General features: G+C 51.6%; 1 protein-coding gene across 1 annotated transcript in view; it reads left to right on the top strand.

Moving 5' to 3' along the window:
• The first annotated feature begins 3579 nt into the window (after positions 1-3579).
• HS3ST4 (heparan sulfate-glucosamine 3-sulfotransferase 4) overlaps positions 3580-20655 on the top strand; it is a 399657-nt gene continuing 382581 nt past the window's right edge. The window contains exon 1 of the mRNA XM_045462422.1: positions 3580-4788. Within this exon, the coding sequence (XP_045318378.1) occupies positions 4052-4788 (737 nt within the window). The 5' untranslated portion in view covers positions 3580-4051. The remainder of the gene's footprint in view (positions 4789-20655) is intronic.

Below are 20655 nucleotides of genomic sequence, written 5' to 3'. Positions count from 1 at the left end.
TCTCCCACTGTCTGCCCAACACTTCTGCCCAGAACATACCATTTCACTTCTGCTCAAGTTTCATTAGCCGGAGTCGTACCTAACTTTAAGGGGCCAAGAAAATAGATCTCTCCTGTGTCAGCCACAGGAGAGCGGACAATATTCCAAAGCCAATTTTTGCTTCTTGTTGGTCTGTTGGTTTTCATTACGGGAGTTATCATACATCCTTCCGGTAAATTTCTTCGATTAAAAAACGAAGCCAAGCTGAAGTTAGCCAGGGTTAGTTTGTATTGCTTCAAAAAGAAAAAAAGCCACAGAAGGCATTAGACTTGGCATTGTTTATGCTACTGAGCAGATTAGGAAAGTGAACTCTGCCTTACACTCCAGGCTGGTGTGAAGAAAGGGCACACATGTATTTTTCAAGGATGAGGTTTAAAGAAACAGGGCATGGCAGGAGCCAATGTTTAGACGTAAATAACTATGGGTAGCCACCGCACGTGAGGCAGGGAGTCGGGTATTCATGCAGATGCTACCTAAGTTCATTTAATTCTTTATAAAAACAATTTGAGGGGAGTCTTATTATCTGTGATTTATATATGCAGAAGCTGAGGCTCAGAGAGGAGACATGACCTGTCCGAAAGCCACTTAAGCCAGCAAAGGACAGCTTTGCTTTAACTCTATCACCTGAGCATACAGCGGTGAAACGGAACCGCGCAAGGTGTATGTTGGGAGGGTAGGTACCCTTTGGTTTGGGGCGACTGGGAGTCACATGAAAGGTGGGAGGAGACCTTGAGTCCAAAGGGACAGAGGTTGGAGCTTATTAATTAGGCAGTGAGAGGGAGGTTTTGAGCCATAGAGGGCATTAGCAGCAGAGCTATGATCGATTGACTCCTTATTGATCTGCTATTGATATCTGGACTGATTGGAAATGAGGCACCCTGGTGGCCTGGAGACCAGCTGGAGGAATATTGTAAAAACTCTGAGAAGCCTGAATGAGCATGGGTGTTGGCAGTGGAAACAGAAAAAAAAAAAAAAATTCTATCGAGTCTCCAGACCCATCAGGAATTGCTGAATGAAGTCTGAGTTCTCTCTATGTAGGTGGCTCCTACTTTTCATTACAGGTTTCTCAGAAACTTGCTCCCAGAAAAAGCCTGGATCAGAAGCAGGAAAAAAAAAATAGGCAACTGCCGAAATGAGAAGTCTACAGAATTCCTTCCCCCGCAATCACCTCTTTCCTATCAGTTATGGGGCCTGACCCTTCACCAATGCCCTTTATTCCATTGAGAGTCTCTCATTCAAGTGTGACTATTTGGGGACAAGAGGCAGAAGGGACGCTGGCAGGTTTCCTCACTGGCAATGCCCAAGCAGGTAACGGAAAGGTGTGGAAAGGATCTGGGTGGACTCTGTGAAGAACAGGGCACACGTTTTCCATAAAGTGGGCTTCTCAGCTCGGGTCACGGGGCCCAAAGTTGCTGGGTCTCCTATTTCAACAGAAACCTCACACCCAGATTTTTGGGGGCGGGAGCAAGCCCTCAAATTAAAAATATTGCAACCAGGGGCATCTGGGTGGCTCAGTTGGTCAAGCGACCAACTCTCGATTTCGGCTCAGGTCACGATCTCACGGTTTCGTGAGTTCGAGCCCCACCTCGTGCTCTGTGCAGCCAGCTTAGAGCCTGTTTGGGATTCTCCCTCTCTCTCTCTCTCTCTCTCTCTCTGTCTCTCTCTCCACCCCATCCCCACGCACACTGTCTCTGTCTCTCTTAAAATAAATAAATAAAACTTAAAAAAAAAAATGCAGCCAGTTCACATTGCTTAATAGCACTGTGCTGGCCACATTCAGCTCTCAGTTTGTCACCTGGCAGGGGGGGGGGGTGGATTAAATTTTCAAACCATTTGATCAAAACCTTTCCAAATTGGAAAGCGCATGTGTAGTAAAGCTACATACAGAGCAGGTTCACGTGGATGGCTGAGATAGCGCACGGAGAGCCAGAGCCTTGGGCCCAGGATGCGCTGGGCATCCTGGTACCTGGGCCTTGACAGAAAGAGGGGCCAGGGCAGTGGCAATATTCCCCGTGATCCGGGCCTCCTGGCTGACCACCCAGAACTGGGTTTGGACCGGAAACAGGGTTGGGCAAAGCTAGTGTTTCTCCGGGCTCCAGTCGGCCCCTTCCCATTAACATTACAGTAATGCAGTTGTGTGGTGTTTGAAAAAGCGTCCCTAGTTACAGGGAATGATTTACAAGACACCAGACTCTGCATTTCAGAGGTCTCCAGTGCACCATAAAAAATATATTATAAAGGAATAATCTTTATCTGAGCGAAAGCAGCAGTGAAGGAAACTCATGTCCAGCTGAGAGCAGCAGTGAGCTTTTGTTCACTCAGGGAAAAGTCCGTGTTCTTCATCGTACTTGATTAACATTTCCCCCCTCTTTGGCACTAGGTATCTAGTTAATATTTAGACATTATATACATTTTCTTTCAACTGTTGTTCCTATTATGCGATCAAACAAAACCGGAGATGCCAAGCACATCAGCCGGCCCTGGGAAAGCAGACCCACCAGGCACCCAGCGGCGGCTAGCACGGTAAACAGGACTCACCGGAGCCAGCGCCTGGGAGAGCCTGGCCCCGGGAGTGTGCGCGGCCAGCCCCCCCGCCCCCCACCCCGTCCCCAGGAAGCAGGGTTCCCTAGAGAGCCTCAGCTGATCCCGCTGCCTTTCCCTCCCATGCCGCCACCTCCCTGAGCAAAATGCCGCGGGGAGCACTGTCTAGTTTTGAATCTTCCAGAGCCTTCTGATGTTTACCATTCCCCCCAGGAGAGGGAGGTGAGGGATGGCAATCTCTCGGCAAAGAAAATATACTTAAAAAAAAATTCAGGGAGGCGATGCACACGGACAACCTGCAACCTAACTTGTCCCTGCTCATTAGGCGTGCAGAGCGATGACGGGCTCAGTCTATCCCAGTCCAGGGAAATCGGAACTCCTTTAGCGCTAAGGCCCCCCGCCCCAAGGGGCGCAGGTGTACGCGTCGTGAAGGGTGTCGGGGAGGGGACGGCCTCATCTTTGGGGGCAGAGGGCGCAGTCACCCAGTGGCGGGACAGAGGCGGAAGCTCTGGGGCTGGGAAACCTGGGGGTCTGTGTCAAAACTCCACCCAGAAGATGGGGAGGCTGGAAAGATGGAAGTTTGTGGGGGAAAACGGAGAAGAAATCACTGCCGGACCCCCGGCAGGAGGATATCCGGGGTGAGAGAAGGCGGGTCAGGGACGGGCCGAGCCGGCCTGGAGTCCCAGGGGAAGAGGGGAAGCGACAGCTCTCGGTCCTCGGGCCCCCAGCTCCCCGGTGCGCGGCTCCGGCGGCTGGCGCCGGTCTCCGTGTCCCTAAAAGTATCGGGAGAGGGATGGAGAGCGCCGCGTCCCAGGCTCCCCGGGGAGAGGGAGGCACGCGGGGCTGGGCGGGGCACGCCTCCAGTGCGCCGCGTGTCTGGGGGGGGCGCGATCTCCGCTCTCCCGGGCGCCCCAGCCCCAGCGCACGCCTCCGCTTCCGCGCCCCCCTCCGCAGGCGCGCGCGAGGCGCACTCCCCCTCCCTCGGCGGCGCGGGGCGCGCGCGCCCGGCCCCCCTCCTCCTCCCCTCCGCGCCTCTCCGCTCTCCCGGCAGAAAGTTAGCAGCGAGGAAGGAACTCGGGGCCGCAACAGCGCGCGGCGGCGGCGGCCGGGGCTGAAGCAGGAGCCGCGGCGGAGCCGGGGAAGCGGGGGCGCCGCAGACGGAGCAGGTGCGGCCGGCGGGTCCGCGCGCCCCCCTCGGTCCCTTTGCCGGCGGCTGAGGGGGGTGGTGGTGGTGGGGGGGCCGCCCGGACTCCGCGGGAAGAGTGGGGCGGGGGGGGGGCCATGCGGCCGGGCTCCCCCCCGGCGCAGCGGGACAGCGGCCAGGGCCGGGGGCGCAGCGGCGTCGCTTCATGCAGCCGGGGCGGCTGGGCAGCGGCGGCGGCGGCGGCGGCGGCGGCGGGGGCGGCGGCTGAAACCATGTCCGGGCAGCGCCGGGGGCCGCCGCCGCCGCCGCCGCGAGCCGGGAGCCGCGATGGCCCCGTGGCCCGCACCTCCTCCGCCTCCGCCTCCGCCTCCACCTCTCGCCGCGCCGCCGCCGCCCGGCGCCTCTGCTAAGGGCCCGCCGGCGCGCAAGCTGCTTTTTATGTGCACCTTGTCCCTGTCCGTCACCTACCTGTGCTACAGCCTCCTGGGCGGCTCGGGCTCCCTGCAGTTCCCCCTGGCGCTGCAGGAAACGCCGGGCGCCGCCGCCGAGCCCCCGCCGAGCCCGCCGCCACCCTCTCTGCCGCCTCCCCCCGTGCGCCTCGGCGCCCCCTCGCAGCCGCCCGCGCCGCCGCCGCCGGACAACGCGAGCCGCGGGGAGCCGCCCGAGCCCCCCGAGCAGCCCGCCGCCCCCGGGGCCGACGGCTGGGGGCTGGCGAGCGGCGGCGGCGGGGGCGCCCGCGACGCCTGGCTCCGGACCCCGCTGGCCCCCGGCGAGATGATCACGGCGCAGAGCGCGCTGCTGGAGAGGGAAGCGCAGGAGTCCAGCACCACCGACGAGGAGCTCGCAGGCCGGAGAGCGGCCAACGGGAGCAGCGAGAGGGGCGGCGCCGCCAGCACCCCCGACTACGGGGAGAAGAAGCTGCCACAGGCGCTCATCATCGGGGTCAAGAAAGGAGGGACCCGCGCGCTGCTGGAGGCGATCCGAGTGCACCCGGACGTGCGGGCGGTGGGCGTAGAGCCGCACTTCTTCGACAGGAACTACGAGAAGGGGCTGGAGTGGTACAGGTAGGACCCTGGGCGCGGCGGGAGGGGGTGGGCGCGCGGCGAGACCCGCAGGGCGAGCCGCCGCTTTCCCGGGCCCTCGGACACCCGGGCGCCGCGGTCCCGGGAGCCCTTGGCCCCAGCGAGGGCTCTGTCAAGCCCCGGCGGGGGCTGCTCTGGGGGAGCGGCGGCGAGGGGCTGGACGCCGGTCAAGGAGGACTCTATTTCAGGGCGAGGGGTGGAGGTGTCGCCTTGCCCTGCCCGCCTCGAGGCTCCTCGTCCGGGGAGGTGCCTCCCGAATCTGCCCAGCTCCGAGCCTGGGAGTCCCCAGCCTTCGTGCCCGCGGGGTGTTTCCCAGCCCTGGCTCTGGCGGGGCTCTGCGCTTCCGTGTGCGGGGACGCCGGCGGGGGGATGAAGCAGGGTAGCGAGATTGATCTAGGGGCTTTGAGATCCCCTGGAATGTCTCAGAATCGCCCTGAAACTCATTTGCGTGGCTGGAATCCAACTTTAGTATTTTCAGGTTAGAGCCAAGTGACCCGGGAACGGTTAAACAAGGTGATGCTGGCCAGTTCTGGCTTTCTAGTAAAGACGGAGGGTGCCCCCATCTCCAGAACTTTCCATCCACCCGCTGGGTGGGTTTTGCATTGGGAGCACCAGTTGGTGCCCTGTGAGTTTTTACGCCCGGTGCCCGTGCCCTTTCTGTAACCCGCGCCTCCTTCGCTACAGATTGGAGCTTCTGTCTTGTGAAATGTTCACCTCTCGCCTTTTCCACCCTCTGCCAGTGGGGAGAAAAAGGGAGAAGAGCGGAGTAGAAAGTTAGGTGCAGGTAACATAAATTAATAATCAAGCTTTCTTGCCAGCCATAACATTGAACACGACGCTGGTGTAGATGCTAAAATGCAAACCTCCTTTGCTTTTTTTGGGGTGTGTTTTTTCTTTGCTTCTTTCCTCTGGTTTTATATCTCTCTGGAAAACAGATCTGGATGGCTGGCCCCATCTCGGCTGCATCTCAGTAATTAATTGCAATTGTCAAACAGAAACACAGGCTTTGTCAGCTAAAGTGATGTTATCATCTTAAGGGAGCCAATAGGTAAAATACAAGGGTTGTTTCCTGATAAGTCTCCTTCCTGTTGAAGAGCTGTGCTTTCCAAGTTTAAATTACAGCCTGGGAAAGTTTTAGAAATAGCTTAACTTAAAAAAAAAAAAAAAGATAATAAATGGGTGTATTGTGATTGATTTCTTCCACTTTAAAAAACATGCCTTATGCTTTCAAAGCTTGAGAGAAGTACACTTAGGCATAAACATTCCAGCACATTAAACCGAAACAGCAAATGTGTCTGTTAATGTCTTGTCTGTTTCAACAGTGAGAACTAATTGCAATATTTTAGGAGGCTTCAAACAGCCCCTTCCTATCAAAACATAAAACAGCAAATGCCTAATTTAACTGGAAAATCAGTATTTATAACATCACAAGCCATGGCTTCCAGTTTGCGATTATAATTAAAAAGGTGTTAGAATGATTAGCGCCACAACAGCAAAATAGAGAGGGGGTATGATGTCTGGGAGGGCTGCGTTTGGTTGGTTTCGTTGGCTTGGTTGGTTTGGCTGGGGGGCATTCTGGTCTCTGCCGTGGGGTAGCTTCGGCCCTACGAGGGAAACGGTGGCTCTTTCCAATTCTAATTTTAAAGCTGTGTATCTCAGGAGAAGTGTCCAGTGCCGTTTCGGGGGAGAGAGAGGCATAAAGATCACATCTTTCCAACATGTGTTAGGGTTGCTTTGCAGCAGCTGGAAATAGAAAAGGGAGTGTTTTATTCAGACGACTTAAAGTGGATGAAGGATTGCAGGGTGGAATGTGGGTCAGGAGGTCCCGTCCACGGGGCTGGGGGATTTTCTGAACGAGGAGCTAGGAGATGCCAGGTTTTCTTAATGTTCTTGCATACCACGGCTGGGAGGAGAAGGCGTGGAGACTGCTGTGTTATGGCTGTGGAAGGTACTATCCCAGCGCTGTGGTCCTCCCAGCCATCCCTGGTGTGGTGTTCGGGGCTGAGTGGGAATGGTACCCATCTGCAGAACTGTTCTACTGAAGACATGGGCAGATTCCCTTGATCCTCACTTGGGAGGACCATACGATTTCTCTGGGTGCCCCATCCTCTACCCCAGTGTCTCCCCCGTGGCAGATCCTTATAGTGCTTAGTGGTGCTGACTGCAAATGCCCGAGAAGCATCTCTGTAAGGCAGAGGGTATCGTTAGCCACCCCGACCTGGCTGCTAAGTCTTCTAGAAACCCCTTCGGGCTCCTGGGAGTGTACCGGGGCTGCTTGGATACCTCTCCAGCCTCACCAGGGACAGCAGTGCTTGGAGGCTTGTTTGTGGGATTTTCAGAGGCTCTCTCTCTTCAGGCTCTTCTCTCTCTCTCTCCCTTGGAGGAAGAGGGATGACATCCTCATTATAATGTAGAAGAGGAAACAGTGGCATCAGGTCAGACCAGTAAGAGAAACCCTTCCTCTTGTGTTTCTGGTCCAACCGCACCTTTTTTTTTTCTTTTTTTCACGTTTATTTATTTATTTTGAGAAAGACCGAGGCAGCGCGAGTGGGGGAGTGACGGAGAGAGGGAGAGGGAGGATCCCAAGCAGGCTCTGCACCTGTCAGTGCAGAGCCCGATAGGGGGCTGGAATGCACGGAGCTTCGAGATCATGCCCCGAGCGGAAACCAAGAGTCGGACAGCTGCATCTTTACGCGTCGCGTGTGTACTTGACCGGTCACGCTTCTCCCCACCCGCGGCGTGGTCTGTGCAACATCTTCCTCTGCTTGCCAGATGAGAGGGCCACAGACTGATGGGAGGTTTTGATTCTCCCCGACTTGTTCTCTTTCCTTTTTCTTTGCCGTGAGCTTCCCCATAGGCTGCTAATTCTGCGAGTGTTTCTGGTGTTTGTTTTTTCAGCCAGAGGGAGAAGAATGTGGGGCAGGTGCTTGGGTGACACTGGTTCGGGCTTTCCTCCCATCCCGGCTAAGCAGCCCTGGGAGTTTTATTTTCTCGGTGTCGCACCAGTTATGTCTAAATCCGGGTTTTGCTTTCTCCCGTTGCTGTTGATCTAATGTGATTTAAAAACACTTTTGAGATTAGGACATGTGCATCCGATTTCCGGGCAAGATAGACTAATGGATTAGGATGGGGGGTGTTAAAAGCTGGGGAGAAGCAAGCCTCCCTTGCTGGATTGACACAGGCCAGTGATTAACGAGTGGGGGTAGACTCAACCCTCCGCTCCCCACCCCCCCAAACCAATAACGGAAAAAGGCGGAGCCACAATGCACCTTTCAGAATGGGCTGATCCAAGCTGTGTCTGGGCACAGACCTCATACTCCTCTAAGGGGCGGGATCTTGTGGCAGGCCGACCCAGCAGAACTCATCACGGTGACAGGGCTGCCTTGAGGTGCTGCCTCCCTTGTGGTTTACAGGCTGTACAGGGACCGTGTGACGCTTCGCTTTGGAAACCGCTCAGCTCCAGGGCGACGGGAAGCGACCCTCCCTGGTTTCAAGCTGTCTTCGCTGCCAACGGTTAATACGCTCAGCCCCCTGGCTGGGGAACATCACTCAGGAAAACGGTTCCCACGGCCTGGCTCCTGCTTCCCAGAGGAACGTGGTCACAGCAGCACTGGGTGCACGTGGCATCTGGAGGGAGAACGAGGGAGGACGCCAGAAAGGCTCTGGCATTTATGGAATACCTGTGACTTACAGCGGCTGGCGCTTTGTAGACGTCCTATCACATCTGAGCGTAACGGTGAGGGCTGTGAACTTGCAGGTGGCTCCTGGACCCATCCCTTGCCCAGGATTGCTCAGCTGGTCCGTGGTTGAGCTGCCCACATCTGTCCCATCTCATGGTGCTGCTTTCTTCCCGCCCCACGTAAAACACTACCTTCCTACGTGTAACAAACATGTGATGATATTTAGCACCTACCTGGTACTGTTTTAAGGACAGGGGGTCAAGTGGTGAGTAAGCACTCGGTGCTCCTGAAACTGACCTTTTGGTGGTGGGGAGGGGAGACAGCAAACAGTCTTCCTTTTCACATTTTTAATGCCGCTACTAGAAAATTCAAAACGACACTCGAGGCTCAGGTTATATTTCCACCGGGCAAGGCACCCAGTAGACCAGTGCTTTTTAAACTTCAAGTGGGTATGGATCACCTGGGATGCTGTTAACATACGCGATTCTGACTCAGCGGGTCTAAGGAGGGGCCTGAGAGCCTGCATTTCTAACTTCTGATCTCTGGACCTCACTTTGAGTAGTAGAGGTCTAGAGGGAAATTGGGGTGTGTGCGTGTTACGTTAGATCAGATGGCTGGGGAAAACTTCTCTGTGAGGGTGATGCAAACGACGTGAAAGAGTGAAGATCCTGTCACGTAAAGATCTGGGTAAAGAGGTTTCCAACGGGGGCGGGGGGAGAGCAGGTGCAAAGGCCCTGAGGTGGAATCAAGCCTTGTGGCTTTATACAGGGTTCTTTCATTATTCCCAAAGCACAGCGTTTGTAGATGGACAAAACTGGGTTCAAAATGTGGTTTTACAGCCTACTGGTTGGATAATTTTTGGAGAGAGGGCTGATTTGACATCACTAGTGTCAGTTTGTTTATCTGGGAATAATTCCTTCCTTGCAGGGTTGTTGGGAGGAATAAATGAAGTAATAAAGGTGAGTGTATTTTCTGAAAAAATGAGTATCCTAGAGCAGAAATCCAAATGGACCCAACTACGGTTTTTTTTTTGTTTTTTGTTTTTTTTAATTTCTCAAATCATTTTGATCTATGCTTTACCTTTGATCACAGCTGTCCTAATATTGACAGACGAGTCTCTTAGTGGGGATGTTTTTGGGAAAAGTCTAATAATGATTGGTTGGCTTTGCAATCTACAGCTGCTTGACCTTTTCAACCACCGGTCACCAACTCAGATACCCAGTGAAATAGACCAGGCAGGGAGAAACTTGGGGCGTGTGCTCTGTCTACAGGTCACGGCTACTGCTCTCTGATCCAGCTACCCCCTTCCACGTGCAGATATCCCCACGTCCTCCGCTTGGTAAGAGGAGGGCTTTGATGTGAAAGCTCTTGGTTTTTAGCATTGGCAAACAGATGAAAATTTCTTAAAAGCGTTGTGTGGGCCAGCACTGTGGGACAAACAAAACATGTCTGTGGGCTGGATACGCTACCAGTTTGTGACCTCTGGTTTAAACTCGTTTCCGAACTGGCATACCCCTCCCCTTGGCAGTTGCCAGAATTGTGGCTTCCGTGTGCTTATTTCAGTGTAGATTTTCCACCCCTTTTCAGATTTTGCAACAGCAAGGGGGAAATACCTCCCAGATATATTGCAACAATAACAAAAGGAACGGGATATAAACAGGAACATTGAGGCTGCAGAAGACAGGTCACAAATAAATTTCTCTTTTGTTTCCAGTGAGCGTTTTCTTGAAGGCGGGACAACTCTTCAGTTGTTCCCTCATTAATCAGGAGTGCCGGTATGTGATCCGGAGAGATGAATTGCACCTATAAAATAGATTCCGGTCAGGTGGGTTCAGTAAGACCTGAGAGATGGAACAATTGGGTTCTAGCTTTTGCTTTGCCATGTTGCTAGTTCTGTTGGACCTCAGGTTACTTTGTTTCTTTCTTTAAAAAAATTTTTTTTTCCCGTTTTTTAGATGAGACTATATTGTCTCCATAGGGTCCATCCACGGAAATACTTTGGTCCTAGAACCAACTTCTGTGTTAGACTTTTTGGAGGGAGGAAGCCAGTAGGGTAGAAGCAGCATTTTTCAGAGCATGTGTTTGTATCCGTCTCTGAGTCAGAAGCCACGGCGTCTTCCTCCTGTGATCACCAAGCCTCAATTACTTCATCTGTAGAATGGGCACAATATTACTTCCAAAAGGGGTTATGTGATGATAAAATGAAAGCAATTGTGATGTAGGAAATTTCGCTTGCCCCTTCTTTCCTGTCTTTCTCTCTCCCTTTCCCCGTGCCATTCTTCCTTTTCCTGCATTTCTTTTCTTTTTTTCTTGCCCGTAAGTACTAACGGTCCTAAAGAGAAAGCTGTAATGCATTTTTCATTTGAATATAGCCTTTTATTTCAAGATTATGTCTGAATGAGGGATTTCAAACCCTGAAGCAGCTCTTAAGTAGCTCTCTAGAGAATAATCAAAACCAGATTCCAGAATTTGGTCTATTGTAACTTGAGCTGAAGGAGGAGAAGAGTCTGATTTCACGAAGTAACCACCGCCAGAATCCTTCACCAAGGGGACAGGGTAGGGAAATGGGCCGGCACTCCGGGCTTGTGTGCTGACGTTTTCTTGAACCTACAGGAGAAGTGATGCTGCTTGGCCTGGAACGCTACAGAGACATCTAGAGTGCCAAGGGCGTGCTTGCCTTCAGTTTTTCTGCAGAACTGAAAGCATTTGAGAATGCAGGACTGTTCTAGAAGGCCCCGCCAAACACCCTGGCTTGAGATTTGGCTGCTTTCACTGGTGGTCTCCAACTGTCATGACACGATTTATTTCTTTTTCTTTTTCTTTTTGCTGACCACACCAGTCATTTTTACTTTTAAACGGAGTCAGGAGAGAGGCCTTGAGATTTTAGGTGGATGAGAGATGGCTGGGGTTGTATGGTAAGAAGTTTTAAAGGTTTTGGTTTTGCATAATGGATGATATCTCTGGAACCGATTGAACCACCGCCCTGTTAAAGTAATCTCTTGATTCCATTGGTTTCTGCGGTTTAACAAGCTCCCTCTATAACTGTCTGGGGAATTTCAGTCTGAAATTATAATTCACTAAGGGAGCCTTTCAGCCCATCTTGCCATTAATTAAAAGCAGGCGGTTGAATGTTTTTGTTTTAATACTCACTAGTTAGGATTCCTCACTTTAATTTTTTTTTTCAACCTTTATTTAAGAATGTACAAAGCATATTCATGGGGAAACAAAGCAACGCATGAATTAGACAATGTTTTTTTTGGTTGTAATAGAAATTGAACTTAAGCTACAGAAAAGGTAATTTACTGGCTTAGGTAATTAGGAAGTCTAGGAGATAATGACTTCAGGTAAAGCTGGATCCAGGGGCTCAAATGATATCACTAGGTCTCTGTCTCTTTCCATTTTAAAAAATTTTTTAAAAAATACATATTTTTTAATTTCTAAAAATGTTTATTCATTTTTTGAGAGAGGGCCTGAGCGTGAATGGGGGAGTGGCAGAGAGAGAGAGAGAGAGGGAGACACAGAATCCGAAGCAGGCTCCAGGCTCTGAGTGGTCAGCACAGAGCCCAAGGCGGGGCTCGAACCCATGAACTGTAAGATTGTGACCTAAGCTGAAGTCTGATGCTCGTCTGACTGGGCCACCCAGGCGCCCCTCCATTCTTTTTTTTAAAAATTTTTTTATTAAAAAAAATTTTTTTTCACATTTATTTATTTTTGAGAGACAGAGAATGAGTAGAGGAGGGGCAGAGAGAGAGGAAGACAGAGAATCAGAAGCAGGCTCCAGGCTCTGAGCTGTCAGCACAGAGCCCGATGTGGGGCTTGAACCCATGAACTGTGAGATCACGACCTGAGCTGAAGTTGGACGCTCATCTGACTGAGCCACCCAGGCGCCCCTCCGTTCTTTTTTTTTTTAATTAATTTATTTTTGATAGAGACAGAGAGAGCATGTGAGCTGGGGAGGGGCAGAGAGAGAGGGAGACAGAGGCTCCAAGGTGGGCTCTGTGCTGAGAGCTTGAACTCTCGAACCACGAGATCGTGTCCTGAGCCAAAGTCGGACGCTTAAACGTTTCAGCCACCCAGGCGCCCCCTGTCTCTTTCCGTTCTTTGCCATGGTTTTCTCTACCTTGCTTTATTCTCAGATAGGTCATCTCACCATATTTTAGGTAAGTAGGTAAGCAGCAACCTCAGACAAATAGATTTTATGTTTATCAATTCTTTTGGAAGTCATTTTTCTCAGGAGCTTCTGTAAGAGATTCCTGGAGATTCCTCTGGCCCAGGTCGGGTGATGAGCCCACTCCTGCAGCAGTCAGGGTGCCATACTCCAACCAGGCCTGGGTGATGTGGTCACTCTTTTAGGTTGGGGTAGTGGTGGGGGCAGGGAAACAGAGTTAGTCTCACTGAAACCATAGGGGATAGTCTCCCCCTAAGGAGCAGGTGTTCAAGGCTTCTGTTGCTCGAAGTGGGGGCCAGTTAAACCACACGTTTGTTAAACATACGAAGAATCCAGTCTGGGACAGATGCCTGATCTTTCTGAGTATTTTAACTTAGAGAGAGGTACAGGGGCGCCTGGGTGGCTCAGTTGGTGAAGCGTCCAACTCTTGATTTCGGCTCAGGTCATGGTCTCACGGTTCGTGAGTTCGAGCCCCGCATTGGGCTCTGTGCTGACAGCACGGAGCCTGCTTGGGATTCTCTGTTCCTGCCTCTCTCTCTTTCTGTCCCTCCCTGGCTCTCTCCCCTTCAAAATAAATAAATAAACTTAAAAATTTTTAAATAAAAAAAGAAAGAGGTACGAAGGGTTAGTCTGGGGAGGTCCAGTGTTATTTTTATTTTATTCATTCATTTGTTTACTTTTTAAACATGTACTGATTGTCAGCTATGTGCTGAGGTCAGACATGAATCACTCATGACCAGTGGTCTGCAGGAGCTTAGAGAATGGGGAAACGGACAAGTAAATGATTATACTCCAAGGTAAGGAAAGCTCAGGCCAAGTGGGGTTTATTCCAGGAATAGAAGGATGGTTCGATCTTAGGCAATCAAACTGTGTGATCTGCTCTTTTTTTTTTTAATTTTTAATTTTTTTTTAATTTATTTTTGAGACAGAGAGAGACAGAGCATGAGCAGAGAGGGAGGGAGACACAGAATCCGAAGCAGGCTCCAGGCTCCGAGCTGTCAGCACAGAGCCCGACGCGGGGCTCGAACTCACAAACCGTGAGATCGTGACCTGAGCCGAAGTCGGACGCTTAACTGACTGAGCCACCCAGGCGCCCCTATGTGATCTGCTCTTACCATGAGCAAATGAGAACGATCCCGTGGTTCACCTTATGGCCGCCAAAAATAGAGCTGATGATGTTAAATATTTATTCCTGGTGTGTAGAACACCAGCTAATCAAATAGGATGCTCCCTGAAGCCAACGTCATCTTTAATGGTGTAACGCTAAAAACATTCCCGCTAAATTCCGAACAAGGCCAGAATGCCCGTGCCCGTAACAATGACTGTTATTTACCTTTGTTCAGGAATTTGATAAGATAATGCACTTGGATGAGAAACAGAACGAGAAAGGGGGAGGTAGAATTTTCCCCTCAAGATAACTAGTCCATCCCTGAATCTATTCGGAAGAACGATGGGATTCGTTAAGGGGATCGGTAAGAAGATTTCTATGCAAAACCTAGAGTTTTCCTACATGCCTACGCCAACCGTGTTGAGAGTATAAGGAGAGGAAATACTCGATTTCTAGAAGCGACCAAAGAAATGAAACAACTAGGAATACATTTAGCAAAAGTTGTACGAACAAAATTTTATTACTTCACCAAGGGGCATCAGAGAGGAGAGGACTTGTTTCTCTAGGATGGCATGTCTTTTTTCTTCCATCCGCTCCCCCCCTCCTTCTCCCCTCCCCTTCTCCCTCCTATTCCTCCCCCTCCCCTTCTTTTTTTAAATTATTTTTTATTTTTTATTTTTTTTATTTTTTTCAATATATGAAATTTATTGTCAAATTGGTTTCCATACAACACCCAGTGCTCATCCCAAAAGGTGCCCTCCTCAATACCCATCACCCACCCTCCCCCCTCCCCTTCTTTTTTATTGGGATTCCAGAGATGGTCTTCCCTGTACGGGACGAGCTGCCAGGTGGAGGTCAGACATGTTCGAAAGTCGTCTGAGGATACTCTTTCTCTGAATGTGGCCCAAATGTTGGACTTCGTATCTAGGATTCCCTTACTTCGCACGTTCTGTAGGACCAAGAAGAGGGTGGCAAACCAACTGTGACCGTTCAGACTTACATGCCGAGTAACAGTTCCTTGCTGGGGAAGCTGGCGGCCTTACATCCCCAATTCAAGGGTGGTCTGGCCGTGCCAAGGTGTGGATTAACATTCCGACGGGTGTGAATTAGTAAATGCAGGCCCACGAGGCGAAACACAAAGTCGGGGATTAGTAATGGTTATTTTCAGTGGAACAGGGAGATGAAGGTTTGGGGCAGGGGTGGGGGGGGGGTGACTGTCGCATCGTGGTCGTGTCCGCTCTTCTCCAAGCACTGGCTTCGTTCAGGTGGAACCTTGGGACGGGGTCCTGTCATCACCGGTGTTTCCCACGGGAGTGAACTAATGCACAAACAGGGCAAGTCCTTGGCCCGGGACACTGGAGCTTAGCTTCAGACCCAAGGCTTTGGCCCCAAACACATGGCATCTTCTCTTACTTGTCTCGAAGCTCCTGTCCCCTGGAAGGGTTGTCTTTCCAGCCGCGTGGGAGTGACTCCTAATTACACACCTTTCTCTGCCAGACACTCTTGGTTTCCACGCGCAGATGGACTAACTGATGTGCAGGATGGGCTGGGTGGGGATCTGCTCCCAACAACAGACTGGCAGTGACCTCCTTCCTGCCGTGGGCCCTCGCTCGTTCCTGCTTGAGGGATGGGGTTTTTTTTTTTTTAAGTTTTATTTATTTATTTCGAGAGACAGAGAGCACACGCTCGCAGGGGAGGGGCAGAGAGAGAGAGAATCCCAAGCAGGCTCCGCGCTGTCAGCTTGGAGCCCAACACGGGGCTCGAACTCGTGAACCGCGAGGTCGTGACCTGAGTTGAAACCAAGAGCTGGACCCTTAATGGACTGAGCCACCCGTGGGGGCCTCTTAAGTGGCTTCCCCGCCCCCCCCCCGTTCCCTCCTCCTGGAATACTCTGCCCCTAGACTTTAAACTACCTGTGTCCGCTCATCCTTCAGACGTTGGGTTAAATTCCCTCTCCTCAAAACGACATTTCCCAGCTGTCTAGTTTTTTTTAAAAACCTGCTTCTGTGTCTGAGCTTGTCCGCGGTTTTATCTTCTTCACAGCATGTATGACCCTCCCAGATCACCCGAATTACGCATTTCGCTCTTGCTGGAAGGAGAACTACAAGGGGTCCTGTCCATTGTTCATGTGCCAGCACCCAGAGCTGCGCCTGGCACACAGTAGGCGCTCCCTAGTGGTGGCTGATGAAGCACAGATCCTGAATCAGTGAACCAGTGAATACAAGGAGTGCCTTCCGTGCGCTAAGTTTTCTTGCAAAACTTCAGGCTTCTGGAAAGAAATAACACATTTCTTGGGAACTCTGACTAGGAATTGTTCTAGGCTCTTGGCGCGATGCTATTTTTGCAAAGCCTATTTTTGGGTGCAAGAAAGAGAAACCCACTCAACCCAGCTGTGTGGGCTAGACAGTCTCCCCAAAAGGTTCCGTACAGCTCACAACATTGTCTCCTCTGGTCCCCACAGCAGCCTCACAAAGGAGGCACTTTCTTACCCCACTTGTACATAGAGAGTCCGACGTTCAGAAGGGCCCGTGACAGTGCCGCGGTCACACAGGTGGGTTGTCCCAAGGCAGGTGTCTTTTCACTGTAACACGTGGCCTTTGGAGGTGTCACCGACAGCGTCTTAGAAGGGCTTGGGTTATTTCGGACGGACCGTTAATGTGCCAGGAATGATTTGGGTTCCGTTTCTCCAAACGCACGATCAGAACTATGTTGTTGTTCGCCTTTTAGTAATTAAACAGTTACACAGAGGCCCTGTGTTGGATTTGTTACTCACTACAGGTATAGGTACACCCTCCCCTTTGCCCCCAGGTTAAGGCTTCTGCAGGGCATTGGAACTGAGGACATTGGAGGCAGATGGCCTTGAGTGCCCCTGTCACAGGCTGCTCTGACTCCTCGAAGCTGCGTGGGGTTTTGAAAACCAAAGCGGGACCTGTAGTCTGAAATTCAGGATGTGAGGCTGTGTCTACCTTGCTTTGTGTGCATGGGGCACGTAGTTAGCCTTTGAGCCTTTGTTTTCTCATCTCTAAAATGGGAATCACAGCCTCCGAGAACGCCACGGTGATTTTGCAAGGAGAGAACGGTGATGATGTGCTGGGATCTGATCCGCGTGGTCCGTGCGCATCAGTTGTTATTAACCTGCGCGCGTTTTCATGAATTCCCCCAGGTGATTGGTTTTCTGAAACGTCGCACTCCAGGGAGTGCCTGAAATACAGGACACTCTTCTCATAAACTTAGACTAAGTTTAATTTACAGAAACTGTTATGTAGCACGGATACATCAAACGTTGGTTGGGGCCGACGGCGTAAAGATCCCAGGGGGGCACCTGCGTGGCTCAGTTGGTTAAGCGGCCGACTCTTGATTTGGGCTCAGGTCATGATCTCACGGTCTGTGGGTTCGAGGCCCATGTCGGACTCTGTGCGGACAGCTCGGAGCCTGGAGACTGCTTCGGGTTCTGTGTCTCCCTCCCTCTCTGCCCCTCCACTGCTCGTGCTCTGTGTGTCGTCTCTCTCTCTGTCTCAAAAATAAATAAACGTTAGGGAAAAGAAAAGGATCCCAGGAATTCCTCGAGAACATCACTCTGCATTACTCTCCCCTGACCACCATCTTTCTCTACTGAAAAACCATAAAAAGCTGCGTGTAGGGCATGTTTCCTCGTTAGGATTGCTCTGCAGTTGGTGACCTTTGGAAGCACCCAGAAGGTTCTCTCTTGTTACTCTCAGTCGAGCTACCATCTCACTGTTTCATGCACCCTGTCTGCGTTTCCCAAGTTGTGTTCGCTTCCTGCCCTCGGGCTGCCTGACCAGCTGCTTTCTGACGGCCGGAAAGGCGGGATCATGCCCCGCTCTCCGCAAATGTCCCCATCCTGACGGCCGGCCAGAACGTGTCAGTGTGCTAGATTGCGTGACAGAGGGGAACCAAGCCTGACAGAGGGGAACCAAGCTGCAGGTGGAATTGTGGCTGCTACAGAGCCAGCCCTGATGTGGGAATTAATGCGGAGTCACCTGGACGGGCCATTGTGATCACAAGGATCCTTTCAAGTGGAGCAGGGAGGCGGAGGGAGAGAACCAGGGGATGGCGGTTCGAGAGGCTCCCGGCCCACTGTTGCTGGCTCTGAAGCTAGAAGAAGGAGCCCTAAGCCAAGGAATTCAGGCAGTTTCCAGGAGTGAGGGAAAAGGGGAGGAAATCGGTTCTCCCTTAGAGCTTCCAGAAGGAACGCAGGCCTGTTGATGCTTCGATGACCCACTTCTGACTTCCAAAACCCTTTTTTTTTAATGTGTATTTACTTTTGCCGGGGGGGGGGGGGGGGGGTGGGGACACAGAGAGAGAGGGAGACACAGATTCTGAAGCTGGCTCCAGGCTCTGAGCTGTCAGTACGGAGCCCGACGCGGGGCTCGAACTCACAGACCGTGAGATCATGATCTGAGCCAAAGTCGGACGCTTAACCGACTGAGCCAGAACTCTTAACCGACTTCCAGAACTCTTAAGCCCATCGGCTCGTTGTGGTCGTTTGTTACAGCAGTGGGACCCTCTCCTCGGACATCTCCGGCGGCCCCCTTGTTGTTTCTTTTCTTCCCTTGCTTTTTTTCTCCCTTCCTGGAAAATCATCACCTTCTGGGCCCTTGTAGGCCTCTTGCCAAACAGCCACGTGGACGTCAGCATCCAGATGGACCCTGTGCTAGTTAGGGCTGAAAACAAAAGTGCCAGAATGCAGGGACCCCAACACGCGGTGGCTTCAATGCCATGGGTGGTTTTTCTCCTACATAATGAAAGGTGATATTCAGAGTCTGTAGCGGTCAGTGCTGCCTGGCGACCAGTCACCCGGAGGAAGCACAGGCTGCAAGCAGGGAGTTTAGGTTGTGCGTGTTTGCGCAGCGGCCCCGCGTGGACACGGCAGCCAGCCAGTGTAGACTGCCGGGGCAGCCGTGCTCCCCAAGGTCGTTCAGAGACACACATTCTGTTCTTTCTGTCCTGTTCCTCTGCCCGTCGCCCAGGGAGCTCGTTAGAGAAGCAGACTCTTCAATCCCCTCCCAAACTTTCTGAAGCTGAATTTGCATTTTGAGAACGTACTTGGGGGATGATGATACACAGAGGTTGAGCAACAGGGCCTTGGAGCAAGGTTTTTCGGCCTCAGCGCTGTTGACATTCTGTGCTGGGGCATTCTTCACCGTGGGGACTGTCTCAGGCATTTGTAGGGCGTTTAGCAACCTCTCTGCCCCCCCCCCCCCCCCCCCCGATGCCAGGACTTAGTCCCTCACCCTCAATTTTAACAGCCAAAAAGTGTCTCCAGACTTGCCCAATGTCCTGTGGTGGGGACAAGGTGCCTCTGATGGAGAGCCCCCCGCCTTAGAGGGTTTTTCTCTTCCGCAAGATCAGAGCCGCGTTCCAGCCGGTGATAAACAGGGTACAAGTCCAGGAAGGGATTTCTTCGTGAGCGCACGAGGCAGAAGTGACACCCATAACTTCCGCTCGCATTCTGTCCGTGAGAATTTTGTGTGGCCACATCCAGCCGCAGAGCAGTCTGGGGACCGTATCGGGTGTCTCTGGGCCCAAGGAGGAGGAGAGAAGGGGTCTGGGGGACAGTCGGCTTCCATTAATGTAACTAACACAAGAATATGGTCTTCCTGTATGTATCTCTCTTTATTCTCTTCTATCAAGGGGTAGAGCTGGCAGGCTGGGTGAAATAAGTTGATATAAATAAATTAGGCATATATTCTGCAGTTGGAATGCCAAACTATTTTAGGGGCTCACAGGATATTTTATTTATTTTTTATTTTTTAAAATTTTTATTTATTTTTTAGAGAGAGACAATGCGAGTGGGTTGGGGCAGAGAGAGAGGGAGGCACAGAATCCGAAGCAGGCTCCAGGCTCCGAGCTGTCGGCACAGAGCCCGACGCGGGGCTCGAACTCACGGACTGTGGGATCATGACCTGAGCCGAAGTCGGACGGCTCACCCGACTGAGCCACCCAGGCGCCCCCAGGATATTTTAGATGAACACATACAATTTACCTGATTCTGTGAGACTGTATTTTGATATCGGGAGTTTGGGGGCACTTGGTGGCTCAGTCGGTTAAGCGTCAGACCGCGGCTCGGGTTGTGAACTCGCGGTTCACGAGTTGGAGCCCCGCATCGGGCTCTGTGCAGACAGTGCGGAGCTTGCTTGGGATTCTTCCTCTCTCTGTCCCTCCCTGCTCTTTCTCTCTCTCCCTCTCAAAAAAAAAAAAAAAAAAAAAAAGTATCCTCTAAACTTCAGTCATGAGTATTACTCTTGTAGGTTTTGTTCCCCATGTATTGATTCTCTTACTTAAAAAATAATAATTAAAAGGTTTGTAAAGATTTTATCTTTACTATAAATGGGTTGGATGGGGTGGAGATACACATACATATACACGCGTTTATCTATGTTATGTCTATGTTATGTACGTACATATGTATATATTTGTCTGTCTGCCTACTTGCATATGTATCTAGCGTGTTATGTATCTATCTGTGTATCTGTTTATTTGGTACCGCCCTCCCCCTCCCCGTGCTTCTGCATTAGACTTCTGCGCCTGTCCCTGCTGACACTCTGGCCCTCTGTAGCCTGCTCTCCACACAGTAAGTGTAGTAAGTGATCGTTTTAGAACATAAACCAGACCGTATCACTCCCGTACTTTAAATTTCCAGTGGTTTCTTGTCAACTTGGAAGGAAATTCTAAGTCCTGACCATAATCCACGGACCCAACAGAATCTGAGCCCTGCCTGCCTTTTCAACCGCATCCGTTGGCCTCTTCTCTTTGTCTTCTGCTTGAGCCACACTAGCCTCCCAAGAAGCATAACACGGCCCTGCCTCAGGGCCTTTGCACTTGTGGCTCCGGCCACCTGTATTGCTTTTCCGTAGATAATTGTGCGGCTC

The sequence above is a fragment of the Leopardus geoffroyi genome, chromosome E3 (assembly GCF_018350155.1).
Source record: "Leopardus geoffroyi isolate Oge1 chromosome E3, O.geoffroyi_Oge1_pat1.0, whole genome shotgun sequence".
In the NCBI taxonomy this organism is placed as follows: Eukaryota; Metazoa; Chordata; class Mammalia; order Carnivora; family Felidae; genus Leopardus; species Leopardus geoffroyi.
This window is presented reverse-complemented; position numbering and strand designations above follow the sequence as displayed.